General features: G+C 48.3%; 1 protein-coding gene and 1 long non-coding RNA gene across 3 annotated transcripts in view; one reads left to right on the top strand and one right to left on the bottom strand.

Moving 5' to 3' along the window:
• LOC139053063 (uncharacterized) overlaps positions 1–23,276 on the bottom strand; it is a 407,344-nt gene that overhangs the window by 97,866 nt on the left and 286,202 nt on the right. The gene's annotated exons all lie outside the window — the stretch shown is intronic.
• Positions 1–23,276, top strand: part of LOC139053059 (uncharacterized) — a 57,180-nt gene that overhangs the window by 24,745 nt on the left and 9,159 nt on the right. For both annotated transcript variants that reach the window (XM_070530195.1, XM_070530196.1), the window contains exons 10-12: positions 6,099–6,252; positions 8,723–8,850; positions 13,129–13,276. In XM_070530195.1, coding sequence (XP_070386296.1) covers positions 6,099–6,252; positions 8,723–8,850; positions 13,129–13,276 — 430 coding nt within the window. The remainder of the gene's footprint in view (positions 1–6,098; positions 6,253–8,722; positions 8,851–13,128; positions 13,277–23,276) is intronic.

Genomic DNA, 23,276 nt, shown 5'->3' with positions numbered 1-23,276 from the left:
CGCAGCGGTAGTTTAGCGGCTTTAGCATGCGTACAGGTTTAGACGAAACCTTTATCACTGCCAACTCACTGATAAGGCTTCTCTTTCTAGCCACTATAGAAGCTACCAGAAAAATTCAATCGCCTTCAAAGAGAAAATTGCTGAAGGGAAGGAAAACTTCCCGCAACAGCATTAAAATGTAAAATAGGCGTTTTCGTAAGAAAGAGCAAGAGGTGAAATGATCACGCCATGGTGGATGGCTTCGGATTCACCACTTGGGCTTCTTCACCGGGCGCCCGATGGTCCGCAGGACATCGCCTTCGTCCAGCGACCATGGCCATGGTCGCTGGACCAAGGCATGGACTCTTAGGCCATGGTCCTGCGACCATGGCCTAAGAGTCGGTCGGTACGACCGAGTCGTGCGGACCGACCCTTATCCGTGGATTCTATACTCGCCAAAATGAAAGGCCCGACAACTAAGTTCTATACCTGTATTTACACCAATATGTTCACCCGCTCTTCACAACGCTGAACGAGGAAATGCAGGGCGGAAAGAGCGAGGATCCACAAGCTGAGTGACCGCATTTCTACTATCTTTAAAACAATTGCATACATCCGTGACACGCTGCTCGATCGATTGCGTTACACAGACCGAACTAACTTCGTCCCACTCGAGGAAGTCTACTTTGGTGGCATGGTAACGTCAGAGCTATCTAAGCCTCTTGAAGCGCACACTACAGCTGTGCGCAACTTCCGCCTTAAATGTTTTGAATTTTATATTGAAGGCGAAGTCAAATCATCAAAAGATTTCCGCTAGTCAATTCATAGATGACGCGGCTGTAGGCAATCGATCACCGCTCTGTGGTAGATACGTGTTGCGTCGATTGCTCCTCTTGTTTCTTCGTTGCCCTGATTGTTTACGGCAGAGAACATCAACAAGCTCGACAACTAATTGAGGCATCTCGAAAACGCAGACCCAGGTTTGGCTGCAGATGTGAGTGTGGAACACTTTCGGAAGTACGTGCCACAAACCACTCAAGGTGACGTGTCCCCATGTTTCCAACACTGAGTGACTTCGTGAGCACTCTTGTGCCCCCCTCATTGAAGCGCTACCGTGCAGAGAGTTTCCTTTCAAATTAACCTTGTCAAGGCAAAGACAAAGAAAAAACTGGAAGCAGCAACCTTGCAGGCGACCCTTGATGCCAAGCAAGATTTGTTAGGAGACCACGGTTAAGATGTTTCTATGCACCAACTACAAGAATACGTAAGAAACATCCAACCCAAACCCTATGTGATAATGCTACAAGAAACCGTGGGCGCGTCGGCCAACATCCCGGGCTACCACGCCCTCGTGCCTAAATTCCAAAACGATAGGGGCATCGCCACACTAATCAGAAAGGGTCTAGCTCCCATTAAACATGAGATTACAGGCCCGCAGGCCGAGCATATAATGATAGAAATTATTCCTAACAGAACGCAAAAGAATAGCACCTTCGTATTGAGCATATACAGTAGCCCATCCAAAAGACGGCAGCGTTTTCTCTCCCTGCTCACAAAGGCAGCCGAGCTCGCCGGCCTGAACCCGCTAATAGTGGGTGGGGATTTCAACGCGCCGTGCCATGCCTGGGGATACGGCCACACCACAACCAAGGGCAAACAGTTATGGCAGGACTCGCAAGACTTGGGATACACGCTCATCACGGATTCCAGCGCCCCAACGCGTATTGGCGATTCGGTTGCAAGAGATACCACACCGGACTTAACAATAGTCAAAAACATCGAGAGGGCTATCTAGAGAAACACCCTAGAAGACCTAGGTAGCGACCACATGATCATCGAGATCACGAACCCCCGAGCGGGAACCACCCTCCCAGTCAAAAGCTTCAAATGGACAGACTGGGACAAGTTCCGCAAGCACCGGGATATCAGGCAAGACGACCAGCCAATCGGTGACATTGACAGATGGATCGCAGACTTGACCAGGGATGTCGGGGAGGCCACGCAAACCATCACTCCCGATTTCCTGACGGAGAAGATGGACAGTCGCCTCGCCCACCTCTGGGAAGCCAAGAAATCCATGCAAACCCGATGGCAAGGCCAGCGGTTCAATCGAAAGCTGAGAAAAAAGATAGCCGACTTAAACAAACAAATCGAAGAGCACTGCAACACCTTGAGCAAGCAACAGTGGGACGAAGTCTGCAATGCCGCGGATAGCCAACTCCACAACGGAAATACGTGGCGACTGCTGAGGCACCTGCTGGGCGAAACCCAGTGCAAATCCAAGCAAAGAGCTGACATGCAGAGACTTCTGCACAATGAAAAAGGAGCGGCGAGCGAGAAGCAAATCGTCATGAAACTCTGCGACAAATACCTCCCGCAACGACCGACGGTCGAGCACGGCCGGTACTCTGGCAGTCCTAGTCCCAAGTTAGATGAAAACTTCAGTGAGGCAGAAATCAGAATGGCACTCCAAGGACTCAACAGCAAGTCAGCCGCAGGACCGGACAGGGATAACAACAAAACGCTCAAAAACCTGGACGACAAATCTGTTACCAAACTCACGGGATATATGAACAAGTGCTGGAGAGAAGGCCGCATCTCGGAGCAGTGGAAGAGGTCCAAGGCTATCCTCATACCCAAGCACGGAAAGCCGTTGAGTTTAGAGAACCTACACCCAATCTCTCTCACGTCGTGCATGGGTAAGGTCTTGGAACACGCCTTCCTGAACCGTATCAACAGCCATCTAGAAGAGACGGAAGCCTACCCCCACACCCTGATAGGCTTCCGATCCCGCCTGTCCACACAGGACGTCATGTTACAACTAAACCAGATCCTTGACGACAAGACAAGAAACACCACAGCCATCCTAGGACTAGACCTGGAGAAAGTATTCGACAACGTCGCTCACGAGTCGATCCTTAAACAAGTGTCTAATCTGAAGCTGGGGAAACGTCCTACAACTACGTGAGGGACTTTCTAAACGATCGCAAAGACACCCTCACGGTTGGCGACCTCGAGTCTGAAGAAAGAGCCCAGGGAAGTGCAGGTATCCCCCAGGGCTCAGTTATGTCTCCGCTCCTTTTCAACTTAGTCATGCTGGGTCTCCCCAGCACACTACGCGAAATCGAAGGAATCCACCACGCTATATACGCAGACGATATAACGATATGGGCAGACCGCGGCAATGATGGGCAAATTGAACACGCATTACAAACGGCCATTAACAAAGTGGAAGAGTACCTGCAAGGAACGGGCCTCAAATGCTCCCCGAGCAAGTCCGAACTACTCCTTTACCAGCCCACGCGCAAAGGCATGCCACCAAAGAGCTACACAGGACCCCGGGAGTACGAGGAAATCGGCCTGTACACCCAAGACGGAAACGCAATCCCCAAAGTAAACAAGATCAAAATCCTCGGAATGATCATTGAGGCCAACGGAGCTAACGGTGAAACCGTGAGGAAGATCGAAGGCAAAGTCATCAGCGCCACGAGACTCATAAAGAGAATAACCAATAGACACGCGGGCATGAAGGAAGACAACGTCATTCGACTGATCCACTCATTCGTTGTCAGCCACATCGTCTATGTAGCCGCCTACCACAACTGGCACGTCGCGGAAAAGAACAAGATTAACACGCTCATAAGGAAAACGTACAAGATAGCCCTGGGCCTACCGGAATCGACGAGCACCGAGCTCCTGACTCAGCTGGGCATGTACAACACCATAAAAGAAATAGCCGAAGCACAACGCATCTCGCAGCTCGCAGCTCGAACGCCTCTCGACCACCACGACGGGAAGACACATTATGAACACGCTCGACAAAACGTACCACAACCAGCACGGCCAGAATATGCAAATCCCCAACAAAATCAGAGAGACCATTACGGTGGCAACCACCCCAAGAAACGTGCACCCCGATTACAACCGAAGTAGACGAAAGGAAAGAGCCGAGGCTCTGCTCCGTTCATTCGGCAGGGACAGAAACGCGCGCTTTGTCGACGCAGCCGAATATGCGAACGGCCAAACATACGCCGCCGTAGTCATAGACGCAGAATCAAAAGTCAGAACCACATGCAGTGTATACACTAAACACTCAGAAATATCGGAGGAAGTAGCGATTGCGTTGGCCCTCACAGAACAGGAATGCGAAGTCGTACTAAGTGACTCGCAAACGGCAGTAAAGAATTATGCCAAAGGTCGAATTTCCAAGGAAGCCATGCCCATTCTGGCCAAAGCGGGCAGATCCAAAACCGCGAGCTCGAGGATCATATGGTTCCCCGCGCACGTCCCCACGGATGGCGACGCGCTCCCGAACCTAAACAAGACGGCGCACCGGACGGCGCGAGACATGACCCGCCGCGCCAAACAGGGCAACGCCTCTTGCACGATAGCGAACGCTTCTCGAGCAGAACGGGACAGGCTCACAAGATACAACAACATCACCAGTGCATATTTGAACGCCAGAAAAATATACCCACCGCCGAGTCCTAAATTGAACAGGAGGCAGGCCGTCGCCTGGCGACAACTCCAGACAAACACGTTCCCTAATCCATTCCGTCTCAAACGTATCTTCCCAGATAAGCATCAGGACGACACGTGCAAATTGTGCCAAGAAGGACCAGCAACACTCAAACACATGCTGTGGGAGTGCAATGTAGTTATAGGAGGGATGGCAGTTACTCCGGAGACCCTGTCGTCGAGGTGGGCCGCCGCTCTGCGCAGCTCAGACCTCGGAATCCAGACGTGGGCAGTCCAGCAAGCCCGTGAGGCCGCGGTGAGGCAGGGCCTTGACGTTCCTCCGTGGGAGACCTGAGCCCGGGTCGCGTTAAACCTTGCCGGACGTACAAGAAAGCTGTATCCATCCATCCATCCAACGGCACATGGATCTCATGGAAAAAGACATGTACAACTTCGATGAACGATCTATCCAACATTGAAACGTTTTTTTTTTATTGCGAAAGCAATACTCCTCGCACTTTCAGCCCATCAGTGGTCGTGGCGCCTCCTTACACAGCTTTGTGTCACGTAACCGTGTGACGTCACGCCAAACCGAGAGATGCGGGGCCCCAGCTTGCGGCATCGATGGTGGAGGCGAAGCCTTGCGTGCCGCTGCTGCGGCGCTACCGAGAGGGGGCGCTCGCTGGTGTGACGTCACGCCAGACCGATAGATGGGGCCCCAGCTCGCGGCATCGACGGTGGAGGCGAAGCCTTGCGCGCCGCTGCTGCGGCGCTAACGAGAGATGGCACCGGCTGGTGTGACGTCACGCTAAGAGGATAAATGAGACTACAGTTCGGCTCCTCGCAGTGGTCGGCGCGCTGCCTTGCGCTATGTCGGATGATGTATAGCCATAACTTTACCAAAGTGCAACCATGTCCACACCAGCCGAAGCAAGGCGCAGCCAACGCTATTGCTTTCGCAATATTCCAGGCTTAACCACGCTAAGCCTTCAACCAATTTTTTTTTTGCAACATCTTACGCGACACACGGGTGGGAGCGATCGTATTCCTCCAAACGGGCCGTAGAGCCTTCATTAATTTTATCATTTATTGCATTTTTCCTTGATGTGTGCATGTGTTTTAACATTCGAATAATTTCGCTCCTACGTTTGACAATGTCGAGGCTGTCCACGAATAAATTGCCGTAGCCAGCATTGCAACTTGCACTGGTTACATCATTTTAGCTTAATAACATTGATTGAATAAATCCCATCATACGAATACATAAATAAGTATCAAAACTAAAATCTGCAATGTATTTGCAAAGCACGAACTGGCCTTATCTTACAGAGAACTCATTAAACACCTGCATTTTCCCTATATCTGGAGAAATATGTGCAATTTTTTCTATCCGAATCACGGGGAAATTTGCTTTGGAGGTAGGCAACTTTGAGTGTGAACAATTCGGCAAGACAGCAGCAGCAGCACCCTGCCAACAGACACAGTGAAGAAAGTTCGGAGGGGCTCGCAAAAAGGGCTGCGCCTACCGAACCTACTCAGGCGTCTAAAGTGTACATAATTATTGTTACATTCCGCCGTGGAAACCACCGCTATGCTTTAGGATCTCTGCAAAACGCTCCACGAAAAGTGTATAACATTTGACTACGTTCATTCATTCTTAGGTACTCGGCCCCGACGAGTATGAACGCCACGACCGAACAGAACCTGCAAGATCATTCGAGGAACAACAACCTCAAGCACTACGGCGTGTTGAACGTGTTGCACACATCAACAAAAGTAAAGGGTCTATACGACAAGGCGAAAGTGATTCTAGCAGTAAGTGCATCGTTACTCCTGGTCCGCGTGTCACATCGCATTCTAATGCTTTTTGACGGTGCGGTTGCTCTGTTCCGTAAAATAAGCGTTTCGACAGGCGTTGGTCGGATGAGAATTCTGGTTAACCAGCCATACCCATTAATCAAGTCCGCTTCACGGACAGAATAAAACACACGTGCAGTGGATGACTACATAATACCTATACGTGTGAATGCTTCCGCAGGAACATCACCCTTTGGAGTACTTGGTACAACTAACACTCCGGTCTTACGCACCCTCGTTTGTAACGAGCACCCGGTTTCAACACACAAATTTAAAGAAAAAACTATATTCCACGATTGTAACACGTTTCTGAACTTTCGTACTTCGAGAAATCGTAAATTTTAGGCCTTTGTTGTTTCACTGACCAGTTTTCCACGATATGAGAGCCAGTGAGTGCGATTTCGTGTCACGTGGACAAGCAAACAGTTCACTGTGCGCTACCTCCACTTGACCAGTATCACTAGCCGTCGCGTTATTGCGTCACCACGGTGTCATGAGGTGGGGAGTGCTTCGCTCGCTCGAGGCGTCAGCTGCTCATGTCGGACTACGGTATGCCACTGCGTGTGGCTGGTATCGCCACCCCTGAAAGATTCGATGGCGAGCGGCTATGGGCAAGGCTCGATGCGACGCTTTCTTGGGTGTTGTCGCCGCTGACACCGGCGGCAGGATTCTGCAGCGACCGAGAGCCCGCTCTCTTCGTTTGTGGAACGAAACCGTGAGAAAGAAAGCACAGTGCCGCGCAAGACAGGCATTTCGCCGACCATGCCTGCGCTATGGCGCCACAGTAGCGTGCTTCGTCAGTATGGAAACAATACGTGCTACTGGCAGCATTTTCTTGTTATTATAAACCACCTACCTATATAATCATAATACAAAATATGGACACGAGAAACGAGAACACGTATAGAGTAGAGCTTCGCTCAAGTTTCGCAATAGGGAGCATCGTATTTGTCGGTGTTTTTTGTTGTTGTTGTTGTTGGTGTTGTTGTTGTTGTTGTTGTTGTTGTTGTTGTTGTTGTTGTTGTTGTTGTTGTTGTTGTTGTTGTTGTTGTTGTTGTTGTTGTTGTTGTTGTTGTTGTTGTTGTTGTTGTTGTTGTTGTTGTTAGCAATGTGCGTAACAAAGCCGAGTGAGAGAAGTCAAGGATCGCGAATGAAGCATGGCATAGGTTACGTAAACAGACAACATAGAAAATGAACGGCACGTAGTGTAGCTGCCGGATTAAAGCAAGTGCGAAAATAAGCAAAAGAGGAAAACAGCAATCCCGATATTCACTTCCCATGCGATATGAGGATGCGGCTTAAACAGGTGATAAATGTGTTCTGCGCTCCTTCACGATACTTTTCGAAATGAAAGTTTAACCACCACCACACACACACAAAAAAAAAAACAGAAGAGTGTTAACTGAAAGCTGTGAATTTATGCACATACCTTAGGCTGCGGCTGCGAACTTGAAGAGACCGCCAAATCTGTCAGTATCATCAAGGGTTCGTTTTAAGACATGATCGTTAAAGAGCTCTAACTTTACTACTTATGGCATATCCAAATATTCGCAAACCACAACACAAAGAATACAGTAACCCTAAAACCAAAAGGCGAATGTAGAATTTTGCACTCTCGTTAGCCATTTAGTAAGTGTTGCTTGTAGACAGCGTCCAAGGTTGCGAGCTGTCAGGAAATCTGACATTTCAACTAGCTTCCTGAAGAAAGCTAAGTGTCCTAGTGTAGCTAAAAAAAAAGAACGAAAGATCATCAATCCGCACGAAAGCGAACCATTGATGAACAAACAAATGCATTAGGCAACTATGCAAAGAATAGGTTCCTTTTTCAACCGTATGTTTTCAACCGTACTGGAGCAAACATTTCCCTTAATATTCAAATTAGCAAACACGGTTTCACGCCGGCACAGGCGAACTCACTCGATAACCGCGAACGCACGCTGTGTAAACAATGGCGGGATGAGTGCAAACAGAAAGAAGCAAACTCTTCCGCTGCCTCTCGCTTCAGCACGTCTCCGAAACGTGAAATTACGCGACCAGCAGCCCTAGGCGCATGGGTTCACAACGCACATGCAGCCATCAGCCATCTCGGCTCGCTCCACGTTTGCACCCGCCACAGGTAACGCTTACGGGCAGCATATGCGCACAGCTACATGTGCATGCATGCACAGCCGCGGCCGGGCTAGAAGAGATGCGTGTCCACCTGCCCTCCTCCCCGACCCTAAACTCACGCTCGAACATGGAACCTCGTGATCAAATGCCACTGATTTCTTTATGTCAACCAAAAACGCAAAAAGAAGAAATAAACACGCCTAAAAAAGAAACGATCATTACCAATTGTATGTTTGTCTTGTCATTTTCGCTCTTTAGATTTACCACTGACCCACGCAATCATTTCGTCTTTTCTTTCAATTTTATTTTGATTTTTCAGAATTTGAAGGCTCTACAAGTGTCAACAAACGCCATCAACTCGAAAACATTAATTGCTCTCGGCATATTCAATTATCGCAGCGGTAACGCGGTGGGCGTCCTCGGCGATATGTTCAACGATGCTGTCACGTAAGTATAGAATGTCTGAACATATCATTTCCCATCGTGTATTACAGCAAAGCTTTTATAAAAAGTAAAAGCACTTCAAAACTTTATATGCATGTTTCTTTTTTACACTATTCTAAGAAAAAAATCAAATCACTCACCAAGTATATACTGTGAGAAAATGTGGGGAAGCTGAAGGGCAGTACACAGGAAAATTGTGTCAGTTAACCAGAGGGTAAATAAAAATTGATATGCCCCCATTTTCGGCGTCTTTCGAGGCGGTATATGACACGCTTACTGAGTTTACCCGCTTCTTCAGGAGGACCAAAAATGGTAGAAATTTCATATTAGCAAGAAATGAGGACCACTCACTCCCTAATTGCTATCGAAAGCTTGAAATGCTTATGCTAATAATGCGCTCTAAAACAATCAGTCCAGCTCTCCCAATTTATTATGCAGCATAAAAAAACCTTTTGGCAGTCTACTCAGTGAATTATGCGAGGCACCTCATTCTATTTCGTTGAAGCAGCAAATGTGTTGTGATCAACGAACAATAAATTATGCAGTGTAAGTGTAAGTCAATAACAAATTTTTGCAGAAGATGCAGGTTTTACAGGGCGTCACACTGCGGTTATCCGCAAACCTTCTCGCAACCATAAAATGACTGTGAAAGGCATAACTTCTGCTTCAGAGAAAATAAATGGAACGTTATGAGCCATGTGTGGCGAAACCATCACAACCTTGGCCTAAATAACAGCGTTGCCAATAATTTGTAAACCACCGCCTTTCCCATATTTCATGCCTCAAACATGGTTCGTAGTTTCTCTTTGCGCCGTGCCAGCTCAACTAAACAAGGACCCTTGTTTTTAATTCGTGCTGATGTACTGCGGCAAATGTACTGCGGCAAAGACGCCGTACATTTGTATTGCATGAATAAACAAATGGTTTTTACAACAGTACAAAAATAAACGTGCACCATGCATCAGTCTACCACACAGAAGAGCGTCGCAACATACGGTAGCTGATTCGCACAGGCCGTGTAGCCCACTTATTAGTCGTAAAGGGTATTATAGGTAATTCAAAATTTCATACACACACGTGTTAATGTTTACGTTCGCACTCCTTGCGTAATAAGACTCCCAGAACTTCCACAATAGAAAGTAAATCACAACACACAAACGCAAAGAACACGGACATACGTCTCGTTTTCAACTCGGCCGTCATGCAAATGACAGATAGCGAGGAAAAACGTGAACATGCTCTGCGTTGGCGTCGTAAACTTCATACTAGACAAGGAGCTAGCGCACCACAATCCCACAACAGCCATTAATGAGACCAAGACGGGAGCTCATGTCTGTGAACGCGCAAACGGAGCCCCTAAGCTACTCTGCTCCTCTCCGACACCTCCGCTGCACGACTGCACCACTCGTTTCAAGCACAGCATACCAAACACACACTCAGCGCTGAACAGTGCGCGGTCGACGCTGTTGAATTTACATGACTTGCAGCGAGCAGCCCATCCCTCGATGTCCGTTAAGCAAAGTCGGTCACGGCGAAGCCACATCGCGGTTCGCAGAACTTCGCTGCCGAGGCGCTAGGCTACTTCGATATTTCAATTGTTACCACCGCCGTGTTCTCAGGAAAGCATGGGTCACACAACGCAGATTCTGTACTGCCAGAGCTCACCGAGGCCAAAGCCGCACTGCCACACTGCCACTACTCACGGCTTTCCGCCAAGTAACACAGAACCTACAACCAACATACAAGCAACGGACGTACAATCACATGAGCAATGCTGCATCACGCGCGGTCCAGAAAAGGACCACGCCGAGCACGAACACGCCACGGCGTCGCTCGGCGCCAGCATCGCGCCTTCTCAAAAATCCCTAAAGGATGTGATCCCTAGGCACCTAGGATCAGGTCACGTGAGGGATTTTTGTACGACAAATGGACGCACGCGGTTGCTGCCATGCGCACGCGTCTCGTTTGTACTACGGGCGCAGTGTACGCAAGACGACCTCAGAAATTGGATACGTTACGCACTCATAACTAATGTTTCCGGTTAGTTTTAAAAAAACGAAAGCTCATTTCAATAGTTATTGACGATCAACGGGGGTCAGAGCACAGTCATCGCGAGAGAATTCCCTCTGAAGCAGGCGCATGGGTGCCGCCATGTTCGACAACGCTACTTCAGAGCGTCCGTCGAAATTCAGCTTCGGTAGAGCATTTCGAAAGCGAGTGTCACACGTCCGCTATCAGCTATGTTTCGGTTTCCCGAGGAATCCCTGGACCACAGCAAGCTCATACTTAACAGTAATGGGCAGCATTTTAAGCCTTTTGTATCGCGCAGTTTTAACGCCTCTTCCCTAATTAGCCGCGTTACAAGTCATTATTATACCAATTCGTCGGTACCTCCATGCGTTGTACAAGGTTTATCTGGTCACTTCAGTAACTAATTGGGGCGGCTTGTTCATGTTTGGTCAATGTAGGAGCTGGATCATAGGTAACATGTAGGCAGAGGTGATCGCAGGTGGGTTTCTCACGCCATGTCCATTAAATTATGCTTGCCAGCTTTCCGGAGATTTAAGGGCGTCTTAAAAACCGTCTAATTTTACCCTATTTCTCTGCCAGGACTCTAAATCCTACCAATATCAAATTTATCCAAAATGGCGCGAAAGCTACGTCACACCTGTGAGCAAAGGTACTTGCACGTTGATCAAATATAGCCTTTCGGAACAATTTCTTGGCCAAGTAAGCGTTGGCGTTGCATATGGCCCGTCTACGCTCATTTGCCAGCGTCGAGGAGGGAGAACTGCGTGCCCAAAAATTTGTATTAGTCGACAATAATGTGTAAGGTATGGGTTACGTGTAGAAAAAATTTAAGCGTTTTCGTTAATAAGGAGCTGCGCATTTAGTTGCATAATCATGCACTTCAACGCGCGCATGACTGAATTTCCTGAGCGCCAAAAAAATTCGCGAGAAGTTTGATGAGAACTATAGTCATATATAGAAAACCTTTTAAAGTTCCCCAGTATAGTAATTACTCAGCAGAAGTTCTCAAAATAGCTCGAAGGAAACAGCTTCGCTCGAAATCGTGCTGCCATTCTGCGAGGTTGCAGAAGTCGCATGCCATATTTTGGAGCATTAAAAAAGACTAAATTATAATTCATCTTTGGAGTTGTTTGAGAATGTCAGTTTTGTATAATAAAATTTAGAAAAAGGGGGAACGACTATACAGAGGGTTGCAGTGAAGCCGATCGTATGCTCGCCTTATGAGGTGACCTCTACATGTGCTTGACCAATCTCACAGCCTTGCTGTGGGATTGACCCTGACCCGAGCAACAACGGGCGAGGCTGTATAGGCTGTATTGTATAGTAGGATGCGCCTTAAATTCTGTCACAAGGTTCACACCAAGTATTTAGCCTGAGCATAAAAGAAATATCAGGAAATGCTACGCGGAAAATTCATCCGACATATAGGCAATGCAACGCGAAACATTTTATTGAAACTATCCGCTCTGAGCCTTTATCCTAGCCTTTAAGCTTACTGGATGCGCTTCCATCACGGCCCGCAAGGCATCCCCAGAAGAATTTTGTTCCGTGATCCCGTCAGGGATGCTTTCAGGGCCGGCATGCTAATCTGATGCCTTGCTTTCAAGAATAGCAAACACACAGAAGTCCATTGGATTTAGTTAAGTGTAGTCCTCCGGCCACTCTTCAGCTGGAATGAAGTCGGTCGCGAGAGCGCGACATCCGCGACATAGTGGAGATTCGTTCATGGATTGTTTTGCCGGGGCGCCGTCCAACTGTGAACTCCAAGACTAATCCCAGAGGCGGGAAAGGGATCAGGGCAGTGAAAGAAGCTCCAGAACATCTTTAAGGTAAACGTGCGAGTGTCCATGTTTGCGCATTTTGTCACAAAACGAGGAGGAATGTAGGATAAGGTCGGTTACCCAATCTCCGACCGTGACCGACAGCGCACGGGAGTCTGCATACATATATATATATATATATATATATATATATATATATATATATATATATATATATATATATATATATATATATATATATATATATATATATATGTGTGTGTGTGTGTGTGTGTGTGTGTGTGTGTGTGCGTGTGTGTGTGTGTGTGTGTGTGTGCGTGTGTGTGTGTGTGTGTGTGTGTGTGTGTGTGTGTGTGTGTGTGTGTGTGTGTGTGTGTGTGTGTGTGTGTGTACGACCTGCTTTGCTAACGAACAAAGCTTGTATGCCTGTGTTTACTGAACGAGGGGCATCATGTATCACTCGCTGCAGCAACCACGTTGCGGACACGGTCATTGCCTACTCCTCTGTGGGCTGGATCGAGCGAGAGAGCGAGTGCTACAGCCACCCGCCATCTGTATTTCAACGAAGTGACCTGAAAGGCCCGGCTCGGTTAAATGTCGACCGGGCACCAGATATCGTGAGTAAAGCTGCGTGGTTTAATGCTCTTGCATTAACACTTCGGCACATGGCGCTGCACTACGGATATCTCTTGAGACGCGAACTTCACTAAAATAACAATAAAATAACAAACTAAGGTTTAGAACTGCTACATTTGCATAAACACAACGCGAGAGGGTCATGTCAAAAAACATGAGGATACCTAAGCACTTCTTACGAATTGTGAATGCGAAAGCATTAATGTCCAATTCAACGCCACTGAGCTGTCCTTGGGGTAAAGAACTTCTCGCAGGCAAGCGACCGCCCTGAAACGCTTGGCACGTTTTAATTTGGCCTTACCGAGGCGCAGTTAGAATACAGGCGTGAACTAGCGCTACCAAGGAACGCACTCATAACACAAGCTTGCAAGTAATTGGGCGTCGCGGTGATGTCCTCTCCCTTCACACAACACCTGGTGTGCTACTGCGGCAGTAAGTGTCCGCTTTCCCACGCTCCACTCCATCGAGGCGCGTTCGTGTCATGGCGTCTCAGCTGATGGAAACTCCATCGAGTCGTGCTCGTCACGTGACTAGGCAGCCAACGGGATTTGAGCTGCAGTTTCGCTGCTACAGACGCCGGCTTAATGAGGCATTCGATGCGAACCAGCCGTTTCCAACAGCTCAATTTCACGCCGCCTAACAGATGGACGACGTTTCACCTCACGGTTCTTGTGCTTGCCGTGTCCCGATACCGATTCCGGTTGCAGCTGTGGCGTAGAGGTAGAACACCCACCTCGCGTGCAAGAGGTCCGTGGTTCGAAGCCCGGTGCCGGCAATTTTCCACCGGAAAAAAAAGAAAGAAAAAAATCCGCGTGTTGATACAATTGCACAAACAGGCCTGGAGTGTGGCCTGATCCCGGTGACCAGAACCGGTAACGCACTCCCTCACTAGAGCAGGATTGGCCACCCTGGTGCAGTACTTGGCCACAACCTCCTATATCAAACGACAATCAAACCCCGGCCCTCAGTCCCCAGCAGCTGCGAAGCGACTGACCATGGCGGCGGTCAGAACTGCGACGCAGCAGACGGTGCTAAGAATCACTGGCTCTGGACAGGGCGCCATTGGAATATGAACCTGGCAACGTTTAACGCTAGAATGTTATCTAGTGAGGCGAGTCTAGCAGTGCTATTGGAGGAATTAGAGGGCACTAAATGGGATATGATAGGGCTCAGTGAAGTTAGGAGGCCAAAAGAAGCATATACGGTGTTAAAAAGCGGGCACGTCCTGTCCTACCGGGGCTTAGCGGAGAGAAGAGAAGTAGGAGTCGGATTCCTGATTAATAAGAATATAGCTGGTAACGTACAGGAATTCCATAGCATTAACGAGAGGGTGTCAGGTCTTGTTGTGAAACTTAATAAGAGGTACAAAATAAAGATTGTACAGGTGTACGCCCCTACATCCAGTCATGATGACCAGGAAGTCGAAAGCTTCTATGAAGACGTGGAATCGGCGATGGGTAGAGTGAAAACTAAATACACTATACTAATGGGCGACTTTAATACCAAAGTAGGCAAGAAGCAGGCTGGAGACAAGGCAGTGGGGGAATATGGCATAGGCACTAGGAATAGCAGGGGAGAGTTATTAGGAGAGTTTGCGGAACAGAATAATATGAGGATAATGAATACCTTCTTCCGCAAGCGGGATAGCCGAATGTGGACGCGGAGGAGCCCGAATGGCGAGACTAGAAATGAAATAGACTTCATAATCTGCGCTAACTCTGCCATCATATAAGATGTGTACGTGCTCGGCAATGTGCGCTGCAGTGACCACACGATGGTAAGAACTCGAATTAGCCTAGACCTGAGGAGGGAATGGAAGAAACTGGTACATATGAAGCCGATTAATGAGTTAGCGGTAAGAGAGAAAATAGAGGAATTCCAGATCAAGCTAGAGAACAGGTATTCGGCTTTAACTCAGGAACAGGACCTTAGTATTAAAGCAATGAACGACAATCTTGTGGGCATCATTAAGGAGTGTGCAATGGAAGTCGGTGGTAACTCCGTTAGGCAGGATACCAGCAAACTATCGCAGGAGACGAAAGATGTGACCAGGAAACGCCAATGTATGAAAGCCTGTAACCCTACAGCTACAATAGAACTGGCAGAACTTTCGAAGTTAATCAACAAGCGTAAGACAGCTGACATAAGGAAGTAGAATATCGATAGAATTGAACGTGCTCTCAGGAATGGAGGAAGCCTAAAAACAGCGAAGAAGAAACTAGGAATTGGCAAGAATCAGATGTATGCGTTAAGAGACAACGCCGGCAATATCATTACTAATATGGATGAGATAGTTCAAGTGGCTGAGGAGTTCTATAGAGATTTATACAGTACCAGTGCACCCGCGACGATAATGGAAGAGAAAATAGTCTAGAGGAATTGGAAATCCCAAAGGTAACGGCGGAAGAAGAAAAGAAAGCCTTGGGAGATATGCAAAAGGGGAAGGCAGCTGGGGAGGATCAGGTAACAGCAGATTTGTTGAAGGACGGTGGACAGATTGTTCTAGAGAAACTGGCCACCCTGTATACGCAATGCCTCATGACCTCGAGCGTACCTTGGAAGAACGCTAACATAATCCTAATCCATAAGAAAGGGGACGTCAAAGACTTGAAAAATTATAGACCGATCAGCTTACTGTCCGTTGCCTACAAACTATTTACTAAGGTAATCGCAAAAAGAATCAGGAACACCATAGAATTCTGTCAAGCAAAGGAACAGGCAGGATTCCGTAAAAGCTACTCAACAATAGATTATATTCACACTATCAATCAGGTGATAGAGAAATCCGCGGAATATAACCAACCCTTATATATAGCTTTCATTGATTACGAGAAAGCGTTTGATTCTGTCGAAACCTCAGCAGTCATGCAGGCATTGCGGAATCAGGGTGTAGACGAGCCGTATGTAAAAATACTGAAAGATATCTATAGCGGCTCCACAGCCACCGTAGTCCTCCATAAAGCAAGCGACAAAATCCCAATAAAGAAAGGCGTCAGGCAGGGAGATACGATCTCTCCAATGCAATTCACAGCTCGTTTACAGGAGGTATTCAGAGACCTGGATTGGGAAGAATTGGGGATAAAAGATAATGGAAAATACCTTAGTAACTTGCGATTCGCTGATGATATTGCCTTGCTAAGTAGCTCAGGGGACCAATTGCAATACATGCTCACTGACCTGGAGGGGCAATGTAGAAGAGTGGGTCTAAAAATTAGTCTGCAGAAAACTAATGTTTAACAGTCTCGGAAGAACACAGAAATTTACAATAGGCAGTGAGGCACTGGAAGTCGTAAGGGAATACGTCTACTTAGGGCACAAAGTGACGGTGGATCAGGATCATGAGACGGAAATAATCAGAGCAATAAGAATGGGCTGGGGTGCGTTTGGCAGGCTTTCTCAGATCATGAACAGCAGGTTGCCATTATCCCTCAAGACAAAAGTATATAATAGCTGTGTCTTAACAGTACTCACCTACGGGGCAGAAACCTGGAGGTTTACGAAAAGGGACCTACTCAAATTGAGGACGACGAAACGAGCTATGGAAAGAAGAATGATAGGTGTAACGTTAAGGGATAAGAAAAGAGCAGATTGGGTGAGGGAACAAGCGCGAGTTAATGACATCTTAGTTGAACTCAAGAAAACGAAATGGGCATGTAATGAGGAGGGAAGATAACCGATGCTCACTAAGGGTTACAGACTGGATCCCAAGGGAAGGGAAGCGTAGCAGGGGCCGGCAGAATGTTAGGTGGGCGGATGAGATTAAGAAGTTTGCAGGGACGGCATGGCCATAATTAGTACATGACCGGGGTTGTTGGAGAAGTATGGGAGAGGCCTTTGCCCTGCAGTGGGCGTAACCAGGCTGATGATGATGATGTTGATGATACTGATTCCAATGCCGGCGCGAAAGAGCGCTGATGTCTTAGTGGACCCGTTCAAATCGCATCGCTTGCTGATCCGACGCGTCTGAGTTTCCATGCGCGTGGCAAATGGGTCGGGTTCGGTGAAGCTACGCCGTGCATTTCGGCTGGCTCAGCCTGACTCGACGCTATTGCGACGCATCCCGATTGCGTTTACATGAGATCGACCGCCCGATTCCAGCTGACCAGCAGACTCAATCCACTTACGACGGGTTCATATTGTTACGCGAAACACGAGACGGTAAGACGAACAACGCCATGTGTATACTGCATTTGTGCGATGAAGAGACAGATATTATGAGAGTATGAGGAGTACGCAGGGCCGAAAGAAACGCGAGAAGTATACAAAAGAGAAAAAAATAGAAGACTATGATGGCTGCTGTGTTATTGTTCAGTGCAAGACACGCCTAGTGCACATGAAGATGGTGTTAGACTAAGGCCTCAGTACCTTAAGACCACGTGACCTTTGCCCAGTGATAACGAATTGGTCGAAATAGTGTACACAAAGTAGGTCACAACCGGCGACATTATTAGAAAGCGTGCCATCGAAAGTCCGGTTGAAGTCTCGCAGAACGGTGTAACGGTCTCGCAGTGGTACGGTGGACACTGAGGTGTTCGTTGAGAAGCGCGGTAAGAACTTCCTGAAGAAAGACAGGTTAGCCGTCAGGTTCGCACTGGCGAATCCGGCTTCTAGGCGGACGGGATTCTCCTGCCGCCAAAATTCGCGTCGTTCGCACTGCTTGCATATATCGCTTGCAACGCGATATAGGCGACATCTGCCGCGTAAAGCGCTAACCTCCAAGCGAGTGCCAGACATGGCCGGGTTGGCGTTTTTAGAATTGCTAGTAGGTACGGCGGGGCGTGGCACTTTTGACGGAGATCAACGTTTCTGCGCAGGCGCGAGAAAGAGAATCTGGGGGCCTTTGCTCCTTGAATGTATGACTCGGTCTAGGCACTACAGAGGAGTTTTCTTAGCGGGCGTCGTATTCGTTTGTCCCCTAGACATGCCGGCATTGCGGAGTGCGGTCGAGTTGGTTTATACGCTCCGCCGCTGGCTGCCCGCGCAGTGAGGCAGTGGGCACGGACGCGATCGCAGTGTCTGAAGGGACAATGTTCTGACTGGCGTTGTATAAGTAGCGGGTCGCTTCTCTCGTCACGGCGATAGATCGGATTTTTTACAAGCACTGCTCCAGCAGGGCACATGTAACCGGCAGACGGAGGCCTCAGGGGAGCACCTGAGGTTATCTTAAAACAGGTGGCGCAGGATCTCCGCGGCTCCCAAGCGGTAGTGAGGGGGATCAAAGCTTGAAGCAGGGCTGCGCGAGGGTTGGGGCCGCAGAGGCTGAAGCGTGCCGGAAGGTGTTCACATAACAAATTGGCTGTACACGATACCGGACCGCCGATCTTATACTTCCCTAGCACGCTCAGCCCTCTACAGGCCCCAACCCACGGACAAGTCCGGCTTTGATGTCCCCGTTGCCGCTTTGGTGCCCTGGAGGCGCCGCCGATATTGTTGAATAATGACACGTTGTTTTCATTAGTAAAAACATGATCGAATAAATACAATTGCCTCGCGCCGCCAACTTGCGCTGGTAAGCTCAGCACTATCGCACCCCGTGACTTCTGCCGGCGCGCCCAGGGACAAGCGCATACCGCGCGCGCCAAGAAACTCCTCCGTTAGTACCAGAGTCCTTCCATGTTTTTCTGGTCACGAAACTCCGCCGTCACGCTATTGGAGAGGTTCATATGCTGCCCAAAGGTGCCGCGACGCGGCGCCACTGTGCCACAGAGGGCATCGTTCGCGTACCGAAATGCGTGCGCAGTGCGAGGTGAGCTGACTGATCGGGCGCGTTCTGTGCATGTGCTGTGCTATTTTTCGAGTGTTGGGCTGTTCGGTTGAAGTGGTGGGGTGGGACAACGATGCCCAACACGTGTTGCGTGCCTGGGTGCCGTTCCGGCAACAAGGGCAGGACCGAAAAGGTGTCGTTCTGTTTACCTAATAACAAGGAGCAGCGCGAGAAATGGAAGCGGGCCATACCGCGGCAGGGAAGTGGCGGTGTTAATTTCGAATCGAAGTATACACGTGTGTGCGCAAAACACTTTGATGCCTCGGACATCGTCACAGCAAAGGGGCGAGCTTCATGTCCAGCAGGGGGTGGTAGGAAACCAACCAGTTGAAGCGGTACCAGTTAAAGGGACGCAGTAGGTATCACGATTATCGTGTAAAGGTGACCACTTACAAAAAATTGCAATGCTGATGATAAAGAAGAATAAGGGTGTTGTGAGATCTTATCAGGGCATTGATGACAAAACACATTTGCTTTATGCTTTGTTGCAACCTCAATTTGTGTTATACCAGGATAGAGTAGTTCACAGCAATAGCGCCCTTACCCCGACCATCTATGAAAGGTATAGCATTAGAATTCCTTTAAATGCAAGTGTTAAAACAGAATAATATGCATTGTTTTATTTTTCATTGTCCTTTAGTCTTGGCTATTGGTGGGCTACAATTCTTCAATTACACGTACTTTTAAGTGTATAAGCTGCTGTGAGTAAGAAGGCTATTAGCACACTGTTAGCTACATTTGTATTGTGATTTGCTGAGCAAGTTTTGTTTGCATGTTTAAGTAACAGCTGAAGAAGTAGAAAGGTGGTATCTCTAACAATCCATTTAAAAAAAAATTGTTGTATTTGTGATGTGGTTACTTGTGTTCGTTTGAGAGTTCTTTAGCCGTGTGTTATGAAATGCTTTCTTGTTTATAGAAACAATCGACTATGCATTCTGTACTTATTGCCATTCCTTTGCTGGTGTTTGTTTCCTGCCTCCCGATGCATACCTCTCACGTTTGATTTTATTTCTTTATGCGTATTATGTCATGCTTTTAACAAACTTCTTGCATTGTCAATGGTGGACCATTTATGACCGGACGCCTCTGTGCTATCTGTATTGTACACATATTGTAAATAGTTGCGAATTAAGAACCAAAATACCTAGTGTCGTCGTTTCTGCGTCGAAACCACGAGCAGCGTAAATAAGTGCTGGGCTTACGACGCTTCTAAACGACTGCTTGCTAAGGCAATTGCCTAATTACAGCTAGTTTCAACTGTGCAGGTCCTAACACTTCAGGTTCGCCTTAATCCGTTGTTAAAAGCCGCACCGAAGACATTTAGTAGCGAAGTTCGTCTTGCATTAATTCTACCTAAATCTTATTCAGAAATGGCATCGCTTCGCAAGAAATCTTAAGCGCATGGAGCAGCTCAGTTCCCTTTTCTTTGTCATTAACTATTCTACGGTAGCAGCCCTTTGCAATAGCAATTTCATTCTTTTGATCTCTTATAAGATACTGCCCACAGAGTCCTTCTCTGCCACAGTTTAACAGAAACTGAACAGCTGTGCTCGGCGAACAATCTGGCGCTATGCGCAACGGAGAATTGGTGCTTACTCATCTGGTGATAAGTGGTACCACTGGCGTTTTGTTGCGAATGTGCGGTGTTTAATTTAAGCCAAATATTAAAAAAATTACCGACGATTACGTTACTTCCTAATGCGAAATTTGAGCGCAGCAAATAAGCTGTTTCACCTTTTCGATAGATTGAGCCAAAGAAATCGAGCAACACATGTATGCGCTATCACAGAATTTTTTTTTTATTTTTCACACGTATTGCAATAACAAAGACTCCACTAACAGTTCTTGACAGTCATGAAGGAAGCTTTGTGGTCGGAGAAATAGACTGATATATGTTCGACTTGGTACACCAATGCTTGATTCTCAAAGACGAGATCTATACAAGTGCCTCGCGAGGTTGTCACAGCCGTGGGACGCGTTACGATGGCTCTCTGATTGCCACCGCACAGGGCGAACGGCAGCGGCAATTTCGGCTCGGGCGGTGCACATATACAGATCCGCCGCCACCGATCTGGCTCTCTGATTGCCACCGCACAGGGGTTGCATTGGAGGAGGAGCGAAGAAAGGAATTAAGTTCGAGCCGGCGCTTTGACAACCGGAGACTCGCAGGAAGAGGGGGGAGGGGGGCGGCGTGTACACCCAGCGGCAAACGATGGGGGCAGAAGCGCGCGCAGCAAGCGGACAACACGATAAAGGGAGGAGGGAAGAGATAGCAGCGACTGACTGATGCCGCTGACGCCGATAGTGAGTCAACCCCAGCTGCGGAGTTGGTTTCAGGGACAACGCCGCCGATGCCGACACAAACAATATGATACCCTCGCGTCCGCAGCGCTAAGAACCAGGTCTAGCCGTGGGAAGGTGGTCACGTATTCGTCGACGTGCCGGGGCCTACGTGAAATAACCGGCGCGTCGGCAACTGAAGAGCACCCTATCCGCCACACAAGAACAGGGGGGGGGGGGGGACCCTTTCCTCCTCTTTCTGCATGGCGGCGACGGTGTTCTATGCAGTCACGTTATCTTGACTCTCTAGCGGCGTCAGCGGCATCCAGCGGTATCAGTCGGTCGCTGCTAGAGCTGGGGGGATGAAAGGGGGGCGGGGCTGGTTACGAGGCCGACGACAACGCCGACGACGACGCGAAACCCAGGAACGAACGCCAAAGAGCTGCGCTCTAAAAGCGGAGCCCACGGAGGCGTTGAGGCGAACGGTGATGACGAAGCAATCCGGACCGAGACCGCCCAGCCGTGTACAGCGGACGCATTTCTACGGAAGCGAAATGCAAAACACCCGTTTATTTAAATTTAGGTGCATTTTAAAGGATCCCAGGTGGTCAAAACTAATCCCGAGTCCCCCACTACGGCGTACCTCATAATCGTATCGCGGTTCTGGCTCTTAAAATTCCAGATCATTATTTTTTTTCGGTCTGAGGCCGCCGCAAGCTCCATGTTATGAGCGGCTTTTTTTTTTCGTCCCGTGCGCTCATATCATCGCAGAATACACGCTCAGGCAGTAATTTATTTACATTCAATGTTAAAAATAGTTACGTGAGAGTGAGAGTTACATGGAAGGACTCTGGTAGTACCTAGGCAGAGTCGTATTTTCAAGAGCAAAACGCCCCACATTTCCTCTCTCGCACCCGCCTTTACTCGCGCATGCGCGCAAACGTCCGTCGTCTCCGCAAGTGCCGCGTCCCGCTGTACCTACAAGCAGTTGAAAATACTCGGCCGGTTGATCAGACGGTAATTTGAGGGATCGCCCGCCGTTTCTGCGCAGGCGCAAGTGGGAGCAGGCGCGCGAGAGAAAATTTGGGGCCTTTTGCTCCTTGAACAGGTGACTCTGCCTAGGCACTAGGGAGGAGGTTTGTTGACGAGCACATCATAATTGGATATTTCCGCTCTTTCTGCGCATGCGCGAGGAGCAATGGTTGCGAGAGAGAAATGTGGGGACTTTCGGTCCTTGAGATTTCTCTTCGCCTAGGTACTGCGGGGAAGAAAGTTGTTAGCTTCGTTTGTCTTTAGCCACGCTGGCTGCACAGAATCGACAGAATGTGTGGCCAGCAAGGCGAAAAAGCCGTGTCCGAGGTGAGCTTCTTGCTATTTTGTTGCGACGGTAGCATATTAAATTTTTATAGTCGCAGGGGGATATGTTCGGATGTGAGGTGTCTTCTCGGATGACTTTGGTGGAAAAGCATTACATCGCGCCGATTCAATTGAGCAAGGTCAGCATACTGAAACTAAATTCAGGAGATTCGCGGCAACAGAAACAGTTCATGAATTCGATTGCCGTGCCGATGCTAGTTTGTTGCTAGCCGAACTTCACGGATCCCATTTTTCAGAATCCAAAAGTTGACATCGCTTGTACGGAGAGCTCGCTTCAATTTCTCAATTGCGATGAGCCCGCTGAAAAAAAGGATAAAAAATTATGTAATGAATTTTCGTTTATTAGTGACTAACTCACACGTATCACAGGTCGCGCAGCGGTCGCCACCACTCACGGCGTGTATCCGAATGAACCGTATTTTTATTCCAAACGGCTATTTTTCAATATTAATGTGTTCGTAGAAACACTCGATCGGCATACTTGCTTTGACTGCCCTGGTGCTTAGGCCTGTCGACATAACATACATGCAGGTGATATCTCCTGGTTGCCATAGCTGGTT

Source organism: Dermacentor albipictus, unplaced genomic scaffold (genome assembly GCF_038994185.2).
Source record: "Dermacentor albipictus isolate Rhodes 1998 colony unplaced genomic scaffold, USDA_Dalb.pri_finalv2 scaffold_63, whole genome shotgun sequence".
Lineage (NCBI taxonomy): Eukaryota > Metazoa > Arthropoda > Arachnida > Ixodida > Ixodidae > Dermacentor > Dermacentor albipictus.
The sequence above is the reverse complement of the archived record's forward strand: the minus strand, read 5'-3'. Positions and strand labels throughout refer to the sequence as shown.